The 23,868-nt window shown below is 40.2% G+C and overlaps 1 protein-coding gene across 2 annotated transcripts in view; it reads right to left on the reverse strand.

Moving 5' to 3' along the window:
* The window catches only part of SAMD12 (sterile alpha motif domain containing 12), a 180,922-nt gene that overhangs the window by 115,961 nt on the left and 41,093 nt on the right, over nucleotides 1-23,868 (reverse strand). For both annotated transcript variants that reach the window (XM_042035695.1, XM_042035694.1), the window contains exon 3: nucleotides 18,686-18,815. In XM_042035695.1, coding sequence (XP_041891629.1) covers nucleotides 18,686-18,815 — 130 coding nt within the window. The remainder of the gene's footprint in view (nucleotides 1-18,685; nucleotides 18,816-23,868) is intronic.

Consider the following 23,868-nt stretch of genomic DNA (forward strand, 5'->3'; position numbering starts at 1 on the left):
TAAAGGGGGCCTGTAAGAAAGACGGGGTCAAACTTTTTAGTAAGGCCTGGTTTTTAACCTGGAAGAGAATAGATTCAGACTAGATATAAGGAAGACATTTTTTCAGTGAGGGTGGTGAAAGAGTGGAACAGGTAGCCCAGAGACACTGTATATGTCACATTCCTGGAAACATTCAAGGTCAAGGCTGGACAGGGCTTCAAGCAACCTGATCTATTTGAAGGTGTCCCTGGCCAAGTCAGGGGGGGTTAGACTTTCGGGATCCTTATGGGATGACCTTTAAGGGACTCTTACAACCAAAACTATTGCATGAATCAAGCACCACAAACCTGGATCATGTATGAAAAGTGAAAGAGACTCACAAGAGCATTTTGGTTGCATTTTCTGCTCATTCAGGGCATTTTCTGGACAAAAGAGTATTTGTGCCATTAACTAATCCAGAAAATAAAATTTTTAATGAAAATACTAATGAAATAGCAATAAAAACAACAATCTCAAGGGACACACAGTTTTGTAATTCATCAGCCTGGTGGGTTTTTGTTTGTTTTTGTGTTTTGTTTGAGTTTTTTTTAATACTTTTATTACTCCCTTGCATCTTTAAATATTCTTTTCTTCTAGTACAAAACACACCACCACCAGCACACGCGAAGTCAGTGTTAAAGCTGCACTTCTCAGATCTCAGAAAATGTCAGCTTTCAGGTTCCATGTCCTTTACTCATACATATTACCACAGACATTTGGGATATGTGTTCAAATAGAGGCTGCTCAAACACACGAGTTATGCTACACCGTGCAAGACTGTGAACACCAAACTGTTGGAAGGCAGGAAGGTATTAGGAGGAAATATGCTCTTCCTGTATCCACACTCCTTCCTAAGCATTACCTTTGGACAAAGAGAGGATTCTAGGCTAGATGCATCTTCAGCCTGATGTAGCACACTCATTACTACAGCTAGGTCTCTGCTTTAAAGATGCAACTAGAATAGATTTGAAAACCATCTATACTTAGCTTTGAGAGAGAATCCATGAAAATCATTACACACAAAAACTGCATATACAACACATTTTGCGTAAGAAATAAAAACTACTGCTAATTATTTTCTGTATAAGGAATGATAGTGTATTTCTAGTTTGAAAAATTCATTGTTAAATAAACCAATATGAGAAGAAAATTAAAGCTTCCATAAAAGTATACACTTGATTCACAGAATAGCAACAGTTCCTCTAAACACACATTCCCTTTACAGACAGAAACGTGCAACGCAGCCAAATACAGAGACTTGTAACAATGAGCAATTACATATATTCCTTACAAAAGAGACCAAATACATGTTTTGGTACACACAAACAGCACAGGTGTCAATGACTATGATTATAGCTGCTTGACACCTTTCATAATCATCAAGTGTTGCTGAACCTCAACCACTGGGGCTGAAAATTTCCATGTTAGTTATTTTAAATCAGACTGATTTTTTAGGCCTAATTATTGTTACAAAAATTTCAATGATTTTCATTACAAGGTCAGGGAAAATATTTGCAGTTCAGTTAAAAGAATTAAGTAACTGTTGGGAAGAAGAAAAATATCGCAGAGTTTCTAACTGGAAAGCACAACTTGATAGTAAGCCTTTGTGCCAACATACTATCTTCATGAAGATCAATGTAAACTTGTTCGTGTTAGAACCTTCAAAGCATTTCAGTCTGCAACCACTCAACAGACCCACTCAAAGAGCCATTGCAAGAGACTGTGCATGCTCCAACCCCAGGTTAGGGACAGAGTCATCCAAGCCAGGTAGTGCCTTTGTGGAGCTGGATACAATGAGAGAACTGTGACGCCTGCACTTCTAAAGGTTTCCACTACTGGAAAGGAAGATTGTTCAACAGAAGGACAAAAAGTCTCAAAACAGAAGAAAAAAGAGGCTAAGCCTAGGACACAAAAATGCTGGAAGGTCCCAGTTAGGTCCTGAATTTGCAGTGCTTTGAATGGACATTAATCAGTACCTGAAACAGAAGATACTTCCTCTACTGTCAGCCAGTTGCTGCAAAATTCACTGGCAAAATAAAGCCCACATTGTCCTCCAGTGACTGGTCCCTGTAGAAGATTAGAAACCATCACCTACATCTCTAATCACTGTAAGCAGTCAGGGACAGCTCCACTGAATTAGCTCTTATGATGAGCAATGTGGGAATCAATGCAGTTCAACATTTTCAGTTGAAGTTGCAGTCTGCAGGTGCACATGAATTGAAGAATTTATTCCTCCACTGCAGTATCACAGACCATTGCCTCAAAGCTCCACCTCGCTCACAGCCCAGAGAGAAGACTGCTCATGAATACTCCATGTGATCCTTCACTAGCCTGAGAGCTGTGCTCAGGCAAAGCTGTGCTATGCTGCAGCAGTGCAGATATAAAAATTACGAGGCCCAGGAAATTAAGACTCAGATGATTCAGTTTCTCTTTCAACCATTTATGCAGAAGTTCAAGATTTAGCTTTAAAAAAGGGATCTTGTACAGTTTACAGACAATATTCTCTGACCTGAGTAGGTAACTGTTTCTGCTTTTGTCAAAGAAAATTCACACCAAAAGTAAAATCTCCTGGAAGCCTAGTCATTGAACAACTTTTCTGAATGGACATCAGAGAACACCTGAACTTCACAATCTGAATCCCTCAAGAGTTTTTGCAAAATCTCAAACCCTGAGATTATGTAGTCTATTTAAACCCAAAGAAGCCATAAACCCAGAAAAAAAGCAAGGACATTTGCACAACTAGAATATACTCTTGCCTAAAAATGTAACAAACATAGCCAGTGTGAACCTTGCTTTCTGTCAGATTGATTTGATGTCTGCACTTTGCAGCTCTAAGTCCCATCCCAGCAACACACTTAGATCAGCAAACCTTATGGCAATACTGTATGTAGCATATGGAGGCCAAACATAGTTCCATGGCTAAAATCCTGATCTGATCCAGGCTACATTAGTTGATGGCCACACATTTCTGATCAGAAAACACACTCGAAGGGTTGTGCTTTCAGAAGAAACAGTCTTCAATAGTTATTTTTCATTATCATTTTTAGGACAGTGCAAGAGCCACTTCTGAAGTGATACATGTCAAGAAATTCCCAGGCAACAGCTCAAGAAGTCAGAGTCTCCTACCAGACTGCAGGTTCTGGTACCTGTTCCACCAAAAGAGTATCACATGCAGCTTCAGCAGCAAATGTTTATCTGCTCTAAGAAGAATGGGTACATAGACCTGGAAAACAGATGGTATTAACAGGCTATGTGGGGAATCTTGTACAGAAATGATGCCTAAGAACAGAATTAAAGGAATGGTAGTTATGTGAGCATGCATCAGCATTCAACTGGGCTCGTAAGAAATATGTAATAGATTGCTTACAGACACCATCTTTGCACATCACATTTGGTACATTTGCAAAATGCAAGTCACAGGAGAATTCAAAGAGAAGACAGACAAGAACTTCAAATCTCAGATTTAGATTTTCCATACTATGTGTATCTAGCCTAGCTTGCTCTCTGATCAAACACAGGAAAATATAAGAGATTCAAACGATAGGAGAGAGCTGCCAGGAAAATACCCCATAGTTTCCTAAGTTCAGGTACTTACTCCAAATGTGATGGTTACAACAGGGCTATATCTAGTAGTATGCAGGACTGCTCACATTCAGCCTGAAGTGCGAACGCCTCTGTATCAGAAGTTTTACCCTAGACCTAGTCTGACCTACTGATTGAACAAGTAGGAAAAAACATGTGTTTTTTCCTGTGTAAGCACAGGAAGAAAAATTGGTAAATTGTTTTACCTGTAGTTTTGCTAACTAGTTTCTTCTACTATGTTGGGTGCCTAATTCAAGGCTCACATGAGCTTCTGAGGGGTGTTTGCTTCTAAAGGCATAGACCCTCAAGAAGCAGAAAAATAAAACTGCAAATACAAATCATCCCCTACCCAAATTCACACAATGAAGTTGCAGAGTGTGCTGAAATCTAGAGATTGCAGATACTTCTGCTGAAGGACCACTGTGACCATGCAGCCTGGGTACTGCACGTACACATGCTTACCATGTGTTTTTCCACCCACCTTTCTCACCTTTTGAAAACTCGAATTTTTTAGTCTACCCTTTCTTCTAGTAAGTACTTCCACTGCTAAATGACCTGCAAAGCCAGGATTCGTTTTCCAATTACTGAATAACTCAAGCTTCCAATTTCAGCTTTTGAACGCACACTGTTGTCCTGCTAAATCCCTATATCCAGTTATCAAGTCACCTATCAACCTTCCTTTCAGCAGCTTCATCTCCTGTAACATGACAACACAAGGCTCACCTTCCAGGCTTGGGAAAAGGCTGTGCTCTGCTTTCTATATACTTCTACTCTTAGAATTAAAACATCACAACTGGACACAGCATCCTTGTAGATTTAAGCAGCCTGGCCTGTGTACATTACAACAATCCCTGCTATTCAATTCAACTTTTATAACAAGAGATTACATTAGTCCCATTAGCTCTTCATTTAGAGTACATGTAATGCGTCTACCTACACTAACTCCCAACTCATCTTCCTTGACAGTCTGCTTTCCAAGGGAGAAGAGGCTGTACCTGTGGGATGAAGGGGTTTCTCATATACTGCACTACATTTGGCTCAATAAAACAAATTTTCTCAGAACAATTTAGCTGGATTATTTATACCACACCTGTACCATTAACCCACCCTGCTGACTGTTTGCTACCACATCAGCTGCTACACGTAGGCAACCAACACAGAAAGGCTGAACGACGCTGCACAACCAGCTAAACCAGGGGACACCAATAAAGGCCCTTTTCATTAGTGTCTCCCTACTGCGTGCAGGCATCTGTCAATGAACCAGCCTCATTCCAGCATGCAGCATATGGAATTAAAAGGCCATGTTTAATTAAGATGTCATGTGATCCTAAGCTGTACTCTTTCGGGGCAAAAAAAGGTACTGTATTCTGCATGCTAGCTGTTAAATACTAAACTTGTACCCTTGCCAATGGTAAAAAAACAAAAGAAAGAAAAATGTACCAGGTTAGTTTGACAGGCTGAGCATCAAGATAACTGGTATTACCTATACAGTGCAATTCTTTGTTGACAGAAGCCCAAATTAACTGTTCCATTCTTTTAGCAGAATTGGTGAGAGGCTAACAGGTCTGTAGCTCCTTGTGTTGAGAGTAATAAAAAAATCGCAGACCACCATTTATTAACAGAAAGAAGCTTTCTCCATGAGATAGACTTGGAATGAGTCGCTATGATGTGAGTCTGCATATGGCTTAATGTGACATAAAAAAGGACTGCACACATCTGTGAACGGCAAATTCAGCAGTAGATTAGCCTAGGATAATGGTTACAGGTGACATTCATCACAATCAAGCTGTCTTTTGTTTGTATTTGATAAGCCAATATATGACAAGCTTTATCTATATGCACAGAGCATCCATAAACCAATGGACACAAGCAATTTCGCATGGCAATTCAACTAGAGCTTGACAGCGGATTGGACTGCAGTACTTCATAGGTTTGATATGTTCATAACAGATTGTTACATTCCTGGCATTTCTCCAGACAGTGTTTATACTTAAAAACAGCAACAAAAAATTGGAACATTCAACAAACATTTCCTTACAGGCCATTTGGGATCATTGCACATTTGGCACTGTTTTTTGAATAACGTTATTAATCCATCTTCAGGTTCTGAGATGTTATATTTAGATCAAGAAGAAGTACTGTAACATAAAAACTACATAACCTATGCAAAACAAACATTAAAAAGTATACCTTCAAAGTTATAGTCGAGGAAAACCTTGATTAAATAAAACAACTATGCTGACATTCAAAACTCAACTGCACACACTCCTGGACAACCTGTTCTAGTTGAACCTGCTAAAGCAAGGGGGTTGGACTAGATGGTTTCAAAAGGACATTTCTAACCAAAACAGTTACAGAGTCTGGTGATTGTGACCTGCAAACAGATACATCAAGTCAGCAATTCCCTGCACCCAAAAGAATATGAGAGAAAGTGACTTGAGTTTATTTATACACATAAACTTGTTTAGGGGATCAAACATTTCAGTAAAAAACCTCCCTGTAATCACAGCACAATGTCACCAGGGCCTGTGCAATGCAGGTGCCCTGTCAGTACGGCTGACAGGACTGGGATTACATTGACAGCTTGTCTCAAACACATGGCACACTGACAAAAGATACACATTTCCTCAAGGGCATCATTGTTCATCATTTCACAAAACAGAACAAAACCTCAAATTCCCCTTGGGAGAGCATTTGGGTTTTTTATTCAGTGATTAAGAAGCAACACTTTTGTCTGTGGAACTTGGAGGCTTCTCTTACCAGCCTGGCAGGCAGGAATTCCTCATGCTTCAAGCAGAAATACTGGGAGCAGGGTAAGGTCTGCACAGCCCAATGGGTTGCAGGCTCTTGAGAGTCTGAAAACTACGGGACAGCTCATGTTTTGACATGATTTTTTGTTTTCTCTGGTTTTCTTGGTTTTTTATTCAGGTTTGTTTGTGGTTTTTTTCCCTATCCTTTTCTGCAGGGTTAAAAGACTAAAATCAAGACTAAAGAAAGACTGAAATCCACAGCAGACTGCAGCCACTGAAGAACAGAGCGCCTGATTTTCAGCAGCAACATAGCTATCAAATATAAGCACTCATATATCGCATTAAGGTACATAGTAACTGTAGTTAACAAGAAACCATCAGAATAGGAGTCCCCCAAGTTTTATCTGAGGCCAAACACTTAGTGTTGATTGCTATATAACAAGAAATTGCCTCTAATAAGTACTTTGGGGCTCAGTAACATTAATGAAACCTCAGGGGAAGACGGTATTCTGTCGTGGTTTCTTTTAAGGAGTCACGTCTTTAGTCCACCTTGTTAAAAAAGTTTATGGATAAATCCCTATGCACACGCTTCAGACCAGTCCTGAGGTTTTGTCTCAGTAGACTCACATCTGTAAGTGTGGGGTTTCGGTTCACAGATAACAGAATAAATTAAAAGATATAAGTTTCTCGCAGTTGATTCCTCTTTCTGAGAATAAAGCATTTGTCTGGATGCACAGAGAAGGACAGGAAGCCTTCTTCTGCATTAGTTCAGTGCTGGTCACCACCAGGATCTGAGAAATCAGAAAAAAACTTCTCAGGGTGTGCAGATCCTTGCTGGGTGAAGGGATGAAAATAAATTCCTGAATGCAATAAGGGCTTGGACAGAATGCAGCCGTTTTTGGGGTTTTTCTTCATTCTGAGAGCTCCTTCCACAGAATCTACAGGAAAATTCTGGAGCTAGGTCCTTACATGTTTGCTGAAAAGCCAGGTATTTGCGGCCTCCCCGCAGTGTGCATTCTGCTATAACAAGGATGAAGCTCGGGGTCAGGTGCACTGCCCCGGACACTGTCAGACTTTCAACCTGTTCAATTAACTATATCAAATCAAACAATTTCCACAAGCACTGAGAGGCTCTTCCTTTTAGTGAAAGCTATTCCTTTGGCAAACCCTGACTAGTAGAGGGCAGCTGCTTTAGCACTTCAGCAACCAAAACGAAAAAAAAAAAGCAAAAAAAAAAAGCAGCTTTGGATTTTATTTTTATTGTAATATGGGGGAGGTAGAGAAGGGAGAAATCCTTTCTCCCCCGGTCTCTTTGCTCTCTGCAAAAGGCTCAGCTAGCTGGGCTGGCATTTCCAAAACCAGAATCAAAGAGTGACATGACAGACGAGGCGCTGACAAGCTCATTAGCAGAGCGGGGAGGCTTCGGGAGAGGACGGCCCTCCCGAGCGCAGCGGTCACGGCTGCGCGGGGCTGCACGAGCGCCGGGATTCCTCCGGGATCGCAGCTCCCGCACGTTCCCGGTGCGGCGGCGCCCCCTGCAGGCGGCGCGCGGGGCTGCACCCGCGGGGCCGGGCGGCTCGCGGGCTGCGCAAGGGGAGAAGCGAAACCCGCAGCTTTCCCAAGGGCATCCCCAGGTCTATCCAAACACCGGCCCGGAGCCGCTGAAGTGCTGAAGTACTGCAGAGAAGTCCTGAAGGCTGCAGGTGGCTGTTTGCCCGGCCGCAGCGGGGGAATTCGGGAGGGGGTGGCTGCAGAAGCCAGCCCAATTCCCGTGGGCTGTGCCTCGAGTCCCGGCAGAGGAACCAGAATACAGCTGAGAACACAGGGCGGCGACAGATGTGATTAATCCAGTTGTCAGAGACCTGGTGTAAGAGTGGAGTCGTTTTCCACATATATATTAAAAACCAGAGGCCATGAAGAAGCTGGAATCACAGCGTAATTGGTGGAGGGCATCTGGAGGCAACAGCAAGTCAGAGGTGAGAGAAGGAACACAGGGTACTGCAGACCAGCTGGATGAGAGAGATTAAATACACACTTAGAATCATAGAACCATTAAGGCTGGAAAAGACTTCCAAGATCAAGTCCAGTCTTTGACCAAACACCACCATGTCAACTAAACCATAGCACTAAATGTCATGTCCAGACATTTCTTGAATGTTTCTGGGGATGGGGACTCCACCACCTCCCAGGGCAGCTTGTTCCGACTCCCGACCACCCTCTTTCAGAGAAGAAATTCTTCCTGTTGTTCAAAATACAAGTCAAACTCTCAGCCATGGCTTCATCCAGGTTCAGATATCAGGAGCTTCCTTCTGCATTTCACCATGAGGTTGGATGTGTTATTAGACTGAGGAACACTGCCAAATAATTATAAGATTACACTATGACTAAATTCCTGTATCATGAATAGCACATGCTGGTAAGTAACAAGCTGAAATAAAAATAATCAGCTCTAGCTGCTCACTGATATCACAAACACACACCCACTAAGCAGCAAATTAATTCACTTTTTCAAAATGAAGAACTGTATGGTCCTCTAACAACTCCTCCACTTAATCACTCTAGTTTTCCTCATCTAAGTTTTCCTTATCTACAACTGAGCCATAAAATTGACATCATAGTTGCACAGCAAAGGCAAAAAATATTTCTTCCCAGACAATAGCAAAAGTTACCTGAAATGAGACTCTGCAATATCTCCCATTTCTTTTCCTGGTACACCAGAACAGGATCCAAAACTTCTGAAGTGTTGCAGAGAAGCCTGACTTGATGGGAAATGAGAGCACAGCAGCTCTAACCATCAGTTTAACCAAGCTGGAAAAATAATTTCCAGACTCCACAAACACAGCAGAGTTTTTAAAAAGCAACACAGAATAACAGCATAATTAGACTTCAGTCAGGGCACAACACTTGGAATCAACACAATTCATGCAAAGGTCTAAATATTCAGTGGCCAGTTCTAAGCTAAGGACCCATCCTTCGAGTGGAAAGACTCCAGACCATTATGCGCCATCTTGAAGTTGTTCATCAGTATAAATCAAGTGGGGACATTAAAGAAAGGGAAATAAAGAAGTGCCATCAGAGTTAAGAATGCTGCATTCCATGGCTTCAGGCTATTCCTTGGAGGTCTTACAAATAACAACAGAGCTTCACCTTGCCCAGCTTCTAGATAAAGGGCTCTCTCACAGCCTTTATTGACCAAGGAACATGGTAAAGCAATAATGTAATCACTAACAGCTAGTGAGAGATCCAAAAATGTGTAGAAAAAGATTATCCTAAGAAATACAATGAGAGGGTAGAGCTTTGATATTGACCAAAATGTTAGAACATTTAATAAATTAATCAATACTCCTGTAAAGCAGCTAAAGACAAAATAGTTGATAAAAGCAGGCTTCATCAAGAACATGAGAAGGGTCACAAAACAAAAGGCGGATAAAGGAAATGGGGTAAACATAAAAGAGTTGTTTTCATAACATCTTCTCTTGGCTATATGAAGTCCACTAAATTCATCTGTTTGGAGGCAAACCTTTCCTCTCCACTTACTACTTCAGTAATTCACACTCTTATCCTTGGTTTTACAAATCCCGCTGAAGCTGGATGCCTGATTTACCTAAGGTAGACAGGTAAGCACCCAAAGGCTACATCAGTAGTTCTTAAGCTTTTTGGCTCTGTCAGTGGGTCACAATCAGTGCTCAGTTCTTCTTGTAGATACACTGTGCAGCCGTATCAGCAAACCAGGAAATATCAAAGCTTTACAATATGGAATGAGATTCCTGAAAAAGGCTTTGCTAAGACATTTGATACAGTTTTCCATATCTTACCCTAATTCACATTTTTAGATCTCTTCTGAGTAAGGAACAGAAATTTATTTTGAAACTGGCTGCCATGGTGAGAGTTTCTGCCAGTGCGTTGTACACGATATTGATGTGAATCAGTGTTCTGTAGAGAATACCGTGGATCAGGTTTACAAGGACTGTACAACAAAGATCTTTCCAAGGAGAACAGTAAAACATGATATGATCTCTAGTTAAGAAAAAAATTACTTAAATAAATATAACAAGATTAAATTAAAAATGAAAAAACCCTTGTGTTAGAGGGAAGGAATAATCCAATTATCACTGCATGTATAATTATGAAACATTAATTCCCCAATATCTGACAGCATATGAAGAGTAAGTACCAAGGAACAATTAAACACTGCTTCAAATGAAGAGCAATGTACCTTTTTCTTGTCTCCCCTAAATGCTCATACTCTAAGAGTACAGAACTCATCTATGCTAAGTTGATGAGGAACTTCAGATCTGAAGCTAAAGGACTGGAATTACACTTTTCAGTTCAAAGATTATTTGGATTCTGTGTTCTACATCAGGCAGGAGTAACAGCTACAGCAAATTTGGCTACCATGGCTCTACTGAATACTGAAGAAAAAGAGGCAGCTAGAGTGAGATTCACTTCTGAGTATGCTGTAGAGCAATTTTTACTGAGACCCTGAGAGATCTTCCCAGATAAGGTGGAGAAGCGTACCAAGGAAAAGCTGCCTGACCCAAAAAATATCCACTAAGACAGGAAACTGTGCAAAATGTTCACCAGCTACTTGCACAGCAGATCTCACAGCTGATAATAGATTAGGAGCATGGAAACTTCATTCTGAATTTAGTAGACATGGAATTTAACATCATTGACAAGCAAGGCCACAAATGCCTCAATTGCCCTTTATCAAGTTCCCTTTTCTACCAAACAGAATGGATTATATTAGCACTTCTTCCACACAGAATTTTATGTAACAAATAAGAGCACCAAACACTCCCCACTGGTTTGTGCACAGAGGGGAAAAAAAATCTATTTCATTACTAATTGATGAACTCCACAGATTATTTATCACAGAAAAGACAATTTATGAGAAAAGAATCAACTATATTAATACTGAAGTCACAACTCCCATGAAGTGTTTGAATGCCTCACTGTCTCCTTCTCGACTGCAGATGAGCCTTCCTGGTCACACCAGATCTCTCAGCAGCCATTACAGCTTTGTCTCATGCTGTGGAATTTTGCCATGTATTTTATGAGCTATCATCTGACTGAAAAGACAGACCTAGAAACCATTGCTGAGACATGAGAGAACATTACTTTCACACAAGATTTTCTATGTCAGTAGGAGGCTGAATATTGAAAAAAGATTTCTACTTTTCCAACTTCTTTCAATTCTACACTATATAAACACAGGGCTACATTAATATATTTCTGATACTATTTTCCATGCAAAAAGAACAGTTGCCACATATTATGCAAACAGAAGCCCTATCCCGACACCCATCACTCTTTGATGTGTTCCACATGTTAAAAATTTGAGAGGAACCAAGTATGAAACAGGGAAAACTCTTCAGTCCCTCACATCTTCCAATACAAGCATCACAGCTCCATAAAGAATGCTGCAAATAGGCCTGACCTTACCCAGACAGCAGAATAAAAGCTCTCTCCAGGGCAAAGCAGTGATTTTATTTTTTAAACTGCAGATGGATGTAGTCAGGATTGATTTGACAGCCCACCAACCAACACTGCTGTTAAGATCCCACAGAAAGAGCATGGAAAAATGGCATAAATAAGGGACTGAGGGTAAGGCTGGTTTAAGCCTTGCACCATGGAGAAGAGAATGGCTTCGCAGAGATGGCTGGAGATGAAAGTTGCTTCTGCTCTCCACTATCAGATTAAACTGCTTGGCAGAAGACATCTATTGTGCTGAAGAGCACTGTCATGTGCAAAACAAGGAAGGTAACTAATACTTTATTGGAAATACCCTCCATTTAGACACAGTGAAGGTGCTTTCTGAGATATATGACAGTGCTGAAGAATGCTCAAAACCTGCTACAGTTTGGGACCAAGCAAAGAAAAATGTGGTAATCAAAACTTAAATAATGTTTTAAAGGAGGCTTAAGTACTTTTCCTACAACACGTTGCCCTGACCCAGGACTTTCTTTGCTTGATCTCAATCCTACAGCTGACCACAAACATGCCTCTACCAGTAACAACCTAGAGGGTAGGCTGTGACCAGTTTATAAGGGACAATAAAACAATGTCCAATAAAATAATCTAAAAAAAGGTGCCGGTTTATGTAGTCTTCTCTAATGTAACTACAGTAGGATTTGTGAGAAAACTCTTGAGGGACAGGTGTCGGGAAGCAGTTGGGGAACAGCTACAAAGGCTACTTTACAGAAAACCTCATTTTGCTTCCTGCATCAGGCCTCACATTAGGTGTGTTATGTCACTGGCATGAGAAATATTTTGAGTCAGTGTAATACTCATCAATAATGGAAGAATGAAAGGTAACGTTGGAATCACTTGCCAAGGGAAGGGTCAGGAAGTGGGCAAAAGTTGTTCCAAATGAAACAGACCTGTTAACAGGAAGGCTCAGCTCACTCAAACAGTATCTTTTATACACATATTACAACACATTTAACAACACTGGAATCTTTATCTCTGTTGTACATCAACCAAAACATATGGCAAAGGATGAACATGTTCAGGAGATCTCACCACAGTGAATAAACCCACCTGGTTTTAGTCACCCTTCCTGCCCTGGAGCCAGGAATGAAACACAGGACTCTGCACTCCACCACATACCTTTCATCCCCAAGCCACTGTGCTGGTTGCACCACAAAACTCACCTGAGGTCCATGAAACAAAGGGGAGAATTAAATTATATACGTTCTAAAAATTGAAAGATATCTCGCAACACTTCGATTTTAAAAACAAACCCTTTCTCTGTGTAGAGAGAGAGAAACTTAGACCCTGAGGATTCAGTGTGCTTCCAAAGTAAACTTCCAGTGTATTTCCAGAGTAAACTGAAACAGAGACAAGGTATCTCGAAATTCCAGTGTAGTATCTTAAACCATGAGACTATCCCTTCACCAATATGCTAAATAACTTAGCATTTCATTGGATATGACAAACCCTAACATCTACAAATACATTACTGAAGTGAAAAAAATTATTCAATGCTGATTTTAAAAGCATGATTTTGTATGAATTTCAGAAAAATATGTCAATAAAGCTTATTTAATGCAAGCATCTTTAGAATATATAGAATTAGTCAGATTTTAAGACTATTTGCAGCAGGTTTTCAGTAGCAGTTCATATTTCATTTCCCAAGGTGCTGTTTGGTATTTAATGAATATTCAGAAGTTCTGGTCCCTTCTAAAACTAAAATGAGGTTTTCTTGAGTCCTGTTCCTTTCCTTCTTAAAAGTTTAATTTAAAAAGGCTTGAGTCCTTTCAAGTACCTCCTATCAAATTCCTTCAATTGGACCAAGGTACCTCTTGGGTATTACTTTGACAGAATGAGGTTTGTTTAATGATCATAGCATTAAAACCTCTTGCTCTGAAGACATGGACTAACACACTGGGGAACATGGTGTAAAAACAAAACATGAAGCAGGGTTTCCTTCCTTTCTTCCTGCCTGCCTTCCCACCCTCCCTCCCGCCTGCCTTCCATCCTTCCCACTTTCCTTCCTCCTCGCCTTCCCACCTTTCTGCCTCCTGCCTCCCTTCCTCCCTCTAAATCATACATTCATAAATAATTACTTAGACATCTGCTGTGTTACTTTGTCAATGGACCATTTGCCCCAAAATGGTTATTCCTTAGTCATTCTTTGCCCAGTCTTGTTCCTGCTAATGCTGAGACATTGGAAAAATCTTCATTTGCTTCAATGGTACAGAATAAGGCCATTAAAGAACTCATCTCTCTGGAACTCCCCAGTCATCTGAAAGTATTGCTGCCCAGTAAATTCAAAGCCATAAATACACACAGAGCAAGGTCTATTTCTCAGGTTTATCTCCAGGAATACACCAGTATAAAATGAGTGGGAAAAACTGGCAGGTCAATACAACTTTTTATGTCTCCTACTGGTGTAAACACCAACACCCGTTGTAGAGCCTCCAGTAACATGACCCTACCATGGCATTTCCTCCATTTTCTTATTTTTCCCATCACTGCTAATTCCTGTCAGGTGCCCTTGTATCTTGCTCAGTATTACTCCTTCCAGTTCTTTCCGTCCTGTCTCTGCGTCCATGTGGTAGTTTAAACTTAGTTCAATGGACAGGTTGCTAGACCAGTGAAAAAGCTGGTACCGCCTCTTCAATTTACATATTTAAAGGAAGCACAAGCTCGAGAAGTTTCCTTTTGTTCCCGCTTCCTGCTGAGGGGCGGTGAAGAAGGGCCCCCCCCGGCGCAGCAGCGTGGGGCCGAGCCGCCGGGAAAGACAGGCCGGAGCCGGGAGCGGCCGCACGGCCGGAAAACCTCCAACGGAGCCGGGACCGCGCGGCCGAGATGGATCCGAGGGGCGGCAGGGCCGGCGGGGCCTCCCCGCAGCTGGCACGACTCACGTCGAACCGAGCAAAAACATCATGCGGCCGACAACAAGAGACATGGCGAGTCTTCCTCAGCGCGGAGCCCAGACAAGAGACAAGATCAACTTCTTAGCCACAACTTAACAGGCACTAACTTTCTTCCAGGTCAGGGAGAAAGGAAAAGTGAGATAATGTGAGACGAAGCCAACATGGCGGCGCCAAGGTCAGCGTGGGGGAAGGGAAGGAGAATGTAGGCACTTCCAGCGCCCGGAGCTGAAATTCTCCGTGCAAGCTGTGGTGAGGACTTGGACTACAATACAGTAATTTGTTTTCCCTATAATTTATAAGATGAGGTACATGGGGGGATGCAGAAATCCACACGCAGCTCGTGAAAAAGTGCTCAACGCCAGAGCCCATAAATGTTGTGAAAGGCTTTTAAAGATTGAAGAAGAGAGCCTTTGCTTTCAGGTTGGAATAGGTCATCCTTAAAAGACTAAAAACCCTATGGCTATTATGACCCGTGATGACAGTGTGGGAAGAATGTAAGATTCATGGGAGGGGTATTTTTTTTCACTGCAGAAGATTCGGGTGGACTGTTGCTTTGTGAAGAATCCCACAGCACAGCAGAAGAAACTCTTTTCTTTAAACATAAAGATTCTTAAGAAATGAAACACTGACCAAACTCCATGTTTGTTTTCCCTTGTGCGGGTTGGTAGAAAAAAGGAGGTACTGGAAGAGGAAAGTGTTCTCAGAGTTTGCTTTAATTTCTTATTACTTCTTTTTACTTTGAATTCTGTTAGCAATAAATTTTCTTTATACTGTAGCTATTCAAGTGTGGACCTGCTTTGCCTTGAAGTTTTTCTGTTTTCCTCAATAATCCTTATTTCACCTTATGAAAAAGAAGTTTTAATTTCCCCCTCTTTGCTTAACTATAGCAGAGAGAAGTAAATAAATAGATTTCATGGAGCTTGGTGCCTAACCAGCATCAAACCACGACAGTCCAACACCTTAAAAACACTTCTCACCTGTTGCTGAATAAGTCAACCACATGCTCCACTCCCCAAATCCAAGGATTTTACGTATTAAAAAATCTCCCAGTTTCTTATTAGACTTTTCCATATGTAATTCCCCTTACTGGCTGCAAAATGCATTTCACTGGCTGGTTCTGAGGTATTCAGTAAGTACTCAGCAAATCATAGGACCATAGAAGAATTTGATTGGAAGGAACCCCAGAAGACTTCTAGCCCAACCTCTTGCTTAAAATAAGGTCAGCTATGAGATCAGATCGGGTTTCTCAAGGTTTTATCTATCTGGGGCTTGAAACCTTCCCAGAACAGAAATTGAGCAACCCATTCCAATGCTCAAAAGTCCTCACTGGGGAAAAAAGTTTCTCCTTATATTCAGCCTCAGCCTGGTGTCTCTCATACATCACTGCAAAGGGTCAGGTTCCATCTTTTTGATGACCTTCTGCATAGTGGGGGCTGCTGCTAGTGCCCTCACCCCACCCCAACAAGCTGCCTCTTCCCCAGATTGAACATGCCCAGCTCCTTCAATCCACTGTCACGGGGCAAGAGCTCCAGCCCTTAGCATCTTTGTGGCCCTCACCTTAACTTGCACTGGAGATCTAACAACTGTAGTCTAAGAAGTACAGAATAAAGGAAATAATGACTAATCTTGATCAGGTTACTATGTTCCTGTTAATAGTGTCAGCATTCTTTGCTGAAAGGCACAACACTGGCTCATTTCATCTTCCTGACTATCAAGATCCTCCCCACCAGTGCTGCTTCCCAGCCAGTCAGCCTGTCTGAGTGGGGTGCAAGAGCCTTGGCCTTCCCAGCTGAACAAGCTTCTTTAAGATATTTTCCATCATATTTTTCCATGTCAAAAAAGCCTGTAAATTCACATTAATTCCTGAGAAATTTTCAACAATCACATCTGTTTTCCACAGCCATATCTGGGAATAGATACACTACCTTGGCTTCATCTTCACACTAGTTTCCCTTCTCCTTCCATGCTCTGCTTTTTCTGAGCCACAAATCCACTGTTTTCTCCCTTTATTAGATTTCAAATAATCAGCATCATGGGGACCAACAGCACTGGAAATATCCTCCTGAGTTAATAATTTCACTTGCAATATTATCACAATATACTTTTATAAAATCTGTACAGACATTGATTGTCTTTCTTCTTCGGTATTTACTGAAGTTCTTTTCTTTCCTGCAGATTTACTTTCTAACACTCATACCAATATTTCCCCTATACCTCTTTTGTGTAAAGTAAGAAAGATTGATCTTGATTCTTCTTTTTCATAGAGGTCTATAAAGTTCAACGTTTTGCACATCAGCAATGAAACTACAAGGTTTCCATCTGTGTTTGTGTTGAAATGAAAATGTCTTCCTTTCAACTTCATCTCACAGTGCCTTAATTCTAGACGGAGAATATAGTACAGCAGTACTAGAAAATATTTTAAAATAGCTTCATTTTCTTCTGGTAGTGTTCTGGATGCAGTCAGCTCTGTACACATGGGTGGAGACACAGGCTACATTCCTACAGACTGCATTCAGCAGATGGTGACTGAGAGGAAATGGGCACAATGGTTATGTACTAAACCTTAACACTTATCAAACCAATACAAACCACCTCTCACGTGTGTATGTGTACTCATGGCTACAAAGTAAACATATATGGGTAGTTTGCCATGTTTGAAATCATTCATATATTATTAGAAAGAAAATAGCAACAGAAATGAAGGTAAAATTGGAAGCAACACAAGTACACGTGTACATGATCAGATACTGACTGAAACACACATTAGTTAACAACGCGTTATTGTTAAGACTGAAACTCAAATCCCTGCTTAACTTTAGATGGCTGAATGCCAATTTCCAGTTTTGTAAACCACCACTGCAGAGAACAAATCAGTGTTCCATATTAAACTTTTTACAGATTAATTACTGTTTGGTATATGAGCAAAAATGCTATTTAACTCCCAAGTTATATTTGCTAAACTCATGTCAATTCAAAGTGATCAGCCAAAAGACAACTACAGCAAACTGAGTAGGAGTTAACAAGTCACACAGATCAACAGAATCAATATCAACTTCTAAAGTAAATAAGAAAACAATACCATTTTGCTTTCAATATATTCTTTTAAGAAAAGAGACCCAGATTTGAAGGTTTGGAGGTTCTGTGTGTATTTGGGGAGTAACCATGATAGAACAAATATTTTTTAGACAAGGCAAGGAAAGTATGTGCAACTGAGAAGCACCCTACACAGTTAAGGAAAGACTGTAAGAAATAGTGGTTGGTTGTACTCAAGCCACATTTGGGACAGAAACCAGTTTGGTTGGCTGGAAATAATAGTTTAGATTGATCCTAGGAAAATACCAACTTTAAGAACCATAAAATACTGGAATAGAGAGATGCAAAAATCTGCTACATTGCAAGTTTTCCAGAATAAAGTTAGACAAACATCCATCAGAAATGAACTCACTGTACTGATCCTGCTTCAGGCTAAGGGAGGGACTCAGTTGGGATCACTTCCCATCCTACATGTTAAGGACACTAAGATTATTTAAAAAAAAAAAAAAAAGAGTGGGGAGAGGCACAAAAAAAGAATATGAATTCAAGGTCAAACACCTCAATGAAAAAGAAAATTTACATAAATTACATTTTCCTCATAGGATGTTTCTTAATTGGTTGGGTTTTGGGTTTTTTTATTTGGAATGAATAGGCTGAGGCCTTTACGTACATACAGACTAGGTTCTTTCCTTTTTATAGTGACCTTGAACTATCTGAAATCGTCTTTTAAAGAAATGAGGTTATCACTTACCACATCCCAAGAAAGCTGAAATACTCCCTCTGCTCTAAACCTTGCAACTCTCTAGTTATACAATCAAGAAAAAGCCCTCAGTGCACAGTCACAGTCTATTAACAGCAAAGTAAAACAATTCGCCACATTTTAAGTAAGTAAAATATTTCTGATAGTGCATACTTTACCAGTTATGTCATGTTGTTTGAATGACTCACTGTAGATTTGATACTGATTCGGGCAATGTTTCTTCAGCCATTTGCAGACATCCTGCTGGGTCCATAACGCCACAGGCTTGGTCAGCTTCACAGTCCCAGACTAGGAACGCAGAATGAAGAACAGAAATGATGTTTAGTCTGCACACAAATTTCAGAAATACTAATCCGTGACATCTATATATGATATTAAAATACTAAATGCAAAACAGGAGCTGCTTTGACAGATGTCCAGTAATAGCCAGCACATTACATACACATGCCCCACTGTTCAAATATATCACACGGGAATCACACACAGTGAAAGGTTCTTTAACATTATTTTCCATCAATGGTATGCATATTCCCTGCATCACAGAACCATACTGCACTTGAATAATTCGTTTTAGGAGTGACCAACTGACTACAGACAGAGGGTAACAGATGCATGCTTGGAAGACTTCAAACTCATGAGAGACATAATACATTTGTGTCCCAGTTTGGACATAATCACGGAAGGCCAGGAGTACCCTCAGGCCAGGCATGGTCCTCAACTACAATTACAAAAGATCTTGCAACAAAGGCCTTTAGTGCCAACAAGCCTGAAGACTGGTTTTGCCTGGGAAAAGGAGACTACACACCAATGGATGCAGAGCTGGTGATATTGATTGATACTGAGCATTTCAGCTGACAAAATTCCTAATTTGAATGATGTTTACAAGCAGCTATAGTTTTTGCTTCCTTTTCACCTTTAACTTTCCTACAATCGCCTTTACATGAAATAAGTAGGACTCTGACTTAAAAAAGTTGATCCTTTATAAATGAAAAATAATTTTTAAAAAGAATACTGTTCAATACTTTCCTTAGAATTCAGTTTTATAGTAGATTAGCAGTTTATTAATAAAATACTCATAAATTGATTGTGTTATTGTATGTATAAAGTTACATTTAATTTAATCAAACCACCTTTGCATATACACTTTTTAAAATAGTATAAGAATGCTGAGTTCTAAGCTACCTGAACTGCAGGGATTTAAAACCTCTTGTAGGCAAAAAACCAAAAAAATATATTGAAAGTGATTTAATCTTTTTTTTCGCAACACAGTCTGCCCAGAAGACTAAGGAAACTTTAAACATATGGGCGGTTATTACCAACAGTAAATGTTTCACACTGGACACTGCTGATATAAGTGGGTGTGAACATCAGTGTATACACTTACTTCATATTTTGCCAAAGAATGAATCTAGGGAATAAAATCCAAGTGTCTGTTTCAATGCTATGCATGCAGAATACTGTCCTCCAGCTCCCTGGTGGTGTAAGTTTCAACAGAAGTGTCTCTGCACAAATTTGAGGTGAAGGGGAATGTCTCAACCCGTCTTCTCTGCTGGGCTCATGGCAGACTCCCTCAATGTCACTAGCCAGGGTTTATCCCAGTACTTACTCAGATGCCTTTTGTCAGACAGACCTTTACAAAGTTACTTTGAAATTTTTCATTACTAGAAGCCCTAAAGACCAAAGCAGTTTTAAGCCAGTGCTTTGCATGTCCTATTAAGTCCATAAAGTATGTCATGAAAAGATAGTAAGTTAGGGCCAGGGAATATGGCAGACCTAAAAATCCAGCAGGCATATGTGTCTTGAATTTCTCATGTCCAGTTGTCCCTACCTCTTTTATATTGCCTTGCAGAAGTTAAATAAACAGCAGGAAAATTATGGTTGAATATATAATACAATGCACATCCCCTAGCTCAGCCTTTTTTTGATTAGAATAAAAATACACTCATCAGAAACATGAATCCTGTTTCAAACACACTAATAGGCATCATCCATATTTACAGGTATCACAATAATGCACAAAACCACCACAAAGAATCAGGCTCATCTTTGCTGCTACCCATCAAGATACAGAAGCTTAATTGACAGACTTGGTGTCCATAGAAGAAGAAACTTGCAGAGGTGTTGAGGGTGCACAAAACCCAGCACAGCACTTGCCCTACCACTACCCCCCTTCTGAGCAGCTCATCCCTCTTCTACACACACAGGATCCAGCACAGGTCTGGAGAAAGGGCAACCTCTGTAGGGAGAGCAAGTGCCCTGTAACTCCCAGTTCCTCATGCAACTACAAAGATCAAAGGGCCCTCTTTGAACTTCTCTGCCCTTCTTGTTACTGCTATTTTGAGTCAAAGAAAAAACTGAATTTCAATGAAGAGTCCAATACTATGGAATCAGCTAGATGATTTTTTTGTTACATGCATATATAAATGCGTGTCCTTCTCAAATTACATCAAAGAAATAAACGTGAAAATATCCACATGACACAAGAAGTCTCTCTGATTCTGCAGAAATCCCTTGAACAACAGGCTCAAGACTTCACTGTCTATATGTGTTACTGCTTAAAGTTTTATTGCATTGGAATTTTTGAAGACTAGAGAAAAGTCTGTCAGGCCTTGAAAAACAGTTAATGGTTTTTCTTGTACATCACAAAAATACTTAAATGACAAAATATTTGTATACAGATATATACAGCTAGCTATAGACTTACAATATATTTATTCCTAGCTGAAAGTACACAAGTAGTGCCAATGTTTGCTTAAACCAAGAGGCTGCTCTTTTCAGTTAAGCAACTATTGTCCTCTTAAAAGGTTTAAGCACCATCATGTTACATATCTGAAGTACAAGTTTATTAACAATTACAGTACAAATTTAACACATCCCTCTGTGCCTACAGAACTGAAAGATGGTTTCAAATGGAGCTTCTATGCCATGCAATATACAGATCACTGCATAGCAAACATACATGCTGACTTCTTACTGTCCAATGTTTGGAATTCTGATAGAAACATTTAAACTTATAATTGCAGTCCAAAGAGGACATTTTTACATTGACAACTTCAAATGTTAGGTTTAGTTTTCTAATTCATGAGGACTTCCTGAGTTAGAGGAATAAAGAGGGTTTAAAGCAATGGCTATAGAAGTATGTCTTTGCTTTCATTTTTGGAACATCATACCCAAAATATTTCTAACCAGATGCTCCAAATGAAAGGCTCTTAAAAATATCCTTCCCTCCCACAAAATTCATTTCTTAGTTTCTTCCCTGCTCTGAAGGCAAGATCTCACACAAAAAGCCTTCCAGTAAACCAAAGAAAATTAACTTTACCATAAACATACCTACTAAAAGACACCCCTGCCATTAACTACCTAGACAGGTGAAAAACATACTATGTTTTACTTTATTTCTGTTTATCAGCTTAGTCAAAGAATAGGCCCAAACTGATTAAAATAAAAGAATGTATTAAAAAATACCTTTGTTCTGGCCTTTCTTTTAATTTTCCTGACATAAACTCATCCTAGGATCACCCTTTGCTGGCAACTCTTTAATAGTTTTAATCTTGCCAAATGCTATGCCATCTCTTGTGCCAGATACAGATCTAATGAGAATAAAAGTGAAGGAAAACCTGTTTCTTCAGGATTTTGTGAAAACTGACAATGTTTTCTTCTAAATTGCCCAACTCCAGTTTTTGCTAGGTATATCTCAAAATATAAAATGACTCCCAAGAAGAAGAAAAAACAAACATATTTACTACATGACAAAATTTCACACTTTGTTCCATGATGCAGAGAACATAGTACTCAACATCACCAACTCAAGAATAAAATAAATAAACAAATCAAACTTACAGCCTGTGCATTACTAGAAAGTGTATTTCAGTGTTCAGAATAGCATTAGCAACCAAGCCCTGCTCTTCCTAAGCAATGATGGACAAGTTATCTCTTCAGCCTTCCAGGTGCAATTTACCAAGCCTGCCAACTTTGAACATCAATTTATTCACCAGAATTTCTTTGTTTTTATTTATCATATTTTACTCCAGAAAGAAAGGGCTTCTGTATTTTTGAGTGATGAAGGACTCAATCTCATCATTTAAACTACATTACATACTTTGACATAAGCTATTTAAAAGTGCTTGTCCAACTCTAACATTTTGTGTATTTACAAACCTGCTCAGATTACAAAATCCAGGGATTGTGGAGATGAGGGTGCTCAGTCAAACAGGGCTGCAGGTTTGCCAGAAGAAGTCTGTCTCATACTATTTGTAACATCCGGTTTGCCAACATACTGATCCTGACATACATGCATAGTCAATGCATATTTACATTCAAATTTACCCAAAGTCAGGCCCTACAGTTTCTTGTATGAAACAGATGGATAAAAAAGGCACTGCTGAAAGAATTAAGGCAGATTCTGCTCCAATATACATCTTCAGAGACTCTGCTCTGGGGTTTTCAGTTTAACTAGAAAAAGACAAAGCCAAACCAATTTTATTACAGCTGTGCTGGTCAAAGAACTGTCACGGTTTAGATTCTGCCAGCAAGTAAATACCACACAGCTGCTCACTCACTTGCTCCCCCAGTGGGATGGGGAGAAGAATCAGATAAAAAAAGTTAAACTCATGGGCTGATTATAAGAAGAGTTTAGTAAGTGAAACAAAGTAAAATATAGTAACACAAATGTGAATAGCAACAATGATCACAATGATGATGATAATAATAATAATAGCGATTTAAAGGAAGAGGAGAAAGAAATAAACCCCCATAGAAAAAGTGATGTGCAATACAATTGCTCACCACTTGCTCAGCAATACCCAGCCCATCCCCAGTATTGGTCCCTTCTGGCTGTTGTGCTTTAACCCCAGCCAGCAGCCAAGCCCCAGGCAGCTGCTCCCTCCCTTTCCCGCTAGCGGGGTCAGGGAGAGAATAGAAGGGTAAAAGCCAGAACACTCATGGGTTGAGATAAAGACAGTTTAATAGGGAAAGCAAAAGCCACACAAGCAAAATAAAACAAGGAATTAATTCACTGCTTCCCACGGGCAGGCAGGTGTTCAGCCATCTCCAGGAAAGCAGGGCCCCATCACATGCAACAGTGACTTGGGAAGACAAACACCATCACTCCAAACATCCTCCTTGGTCCCTTCTTCCCCCCACTTTATATCCTGACCGTGATGTCATATGGTCTGGAATTTCCCTTAGGTCAGTTTGGGTCACCTGTCCTGGCTGTGTCTCCTCCCAGCCTCCCAGGCAGCCCCAATTTCCTCACCAGTGTGGTGGTATGAAAAGCAGAAAAGGCCTTGGCTCTGTGCAAGCCCTGCTCAGCAGTAACAAAAACATCTCTGTATCAATCAAC

Source organism: Corvus kubaryi, unplaced genomic scaffold, assembly GCF_017639235.1.
Source record: "Corvus kubaryi isolate FWS band 111438036 unplaced genomic scaffold, C.kubaryi_AGA036_p1.0 37385, whole genome shotgun sequence".
Classification (NCBI taxonomy): domain Eukaryota; kingdom Metazoa; phylum Chordata; class Aves; order Passeriformes; family Corvidae; genus Corvus; species Corvus kubaryi.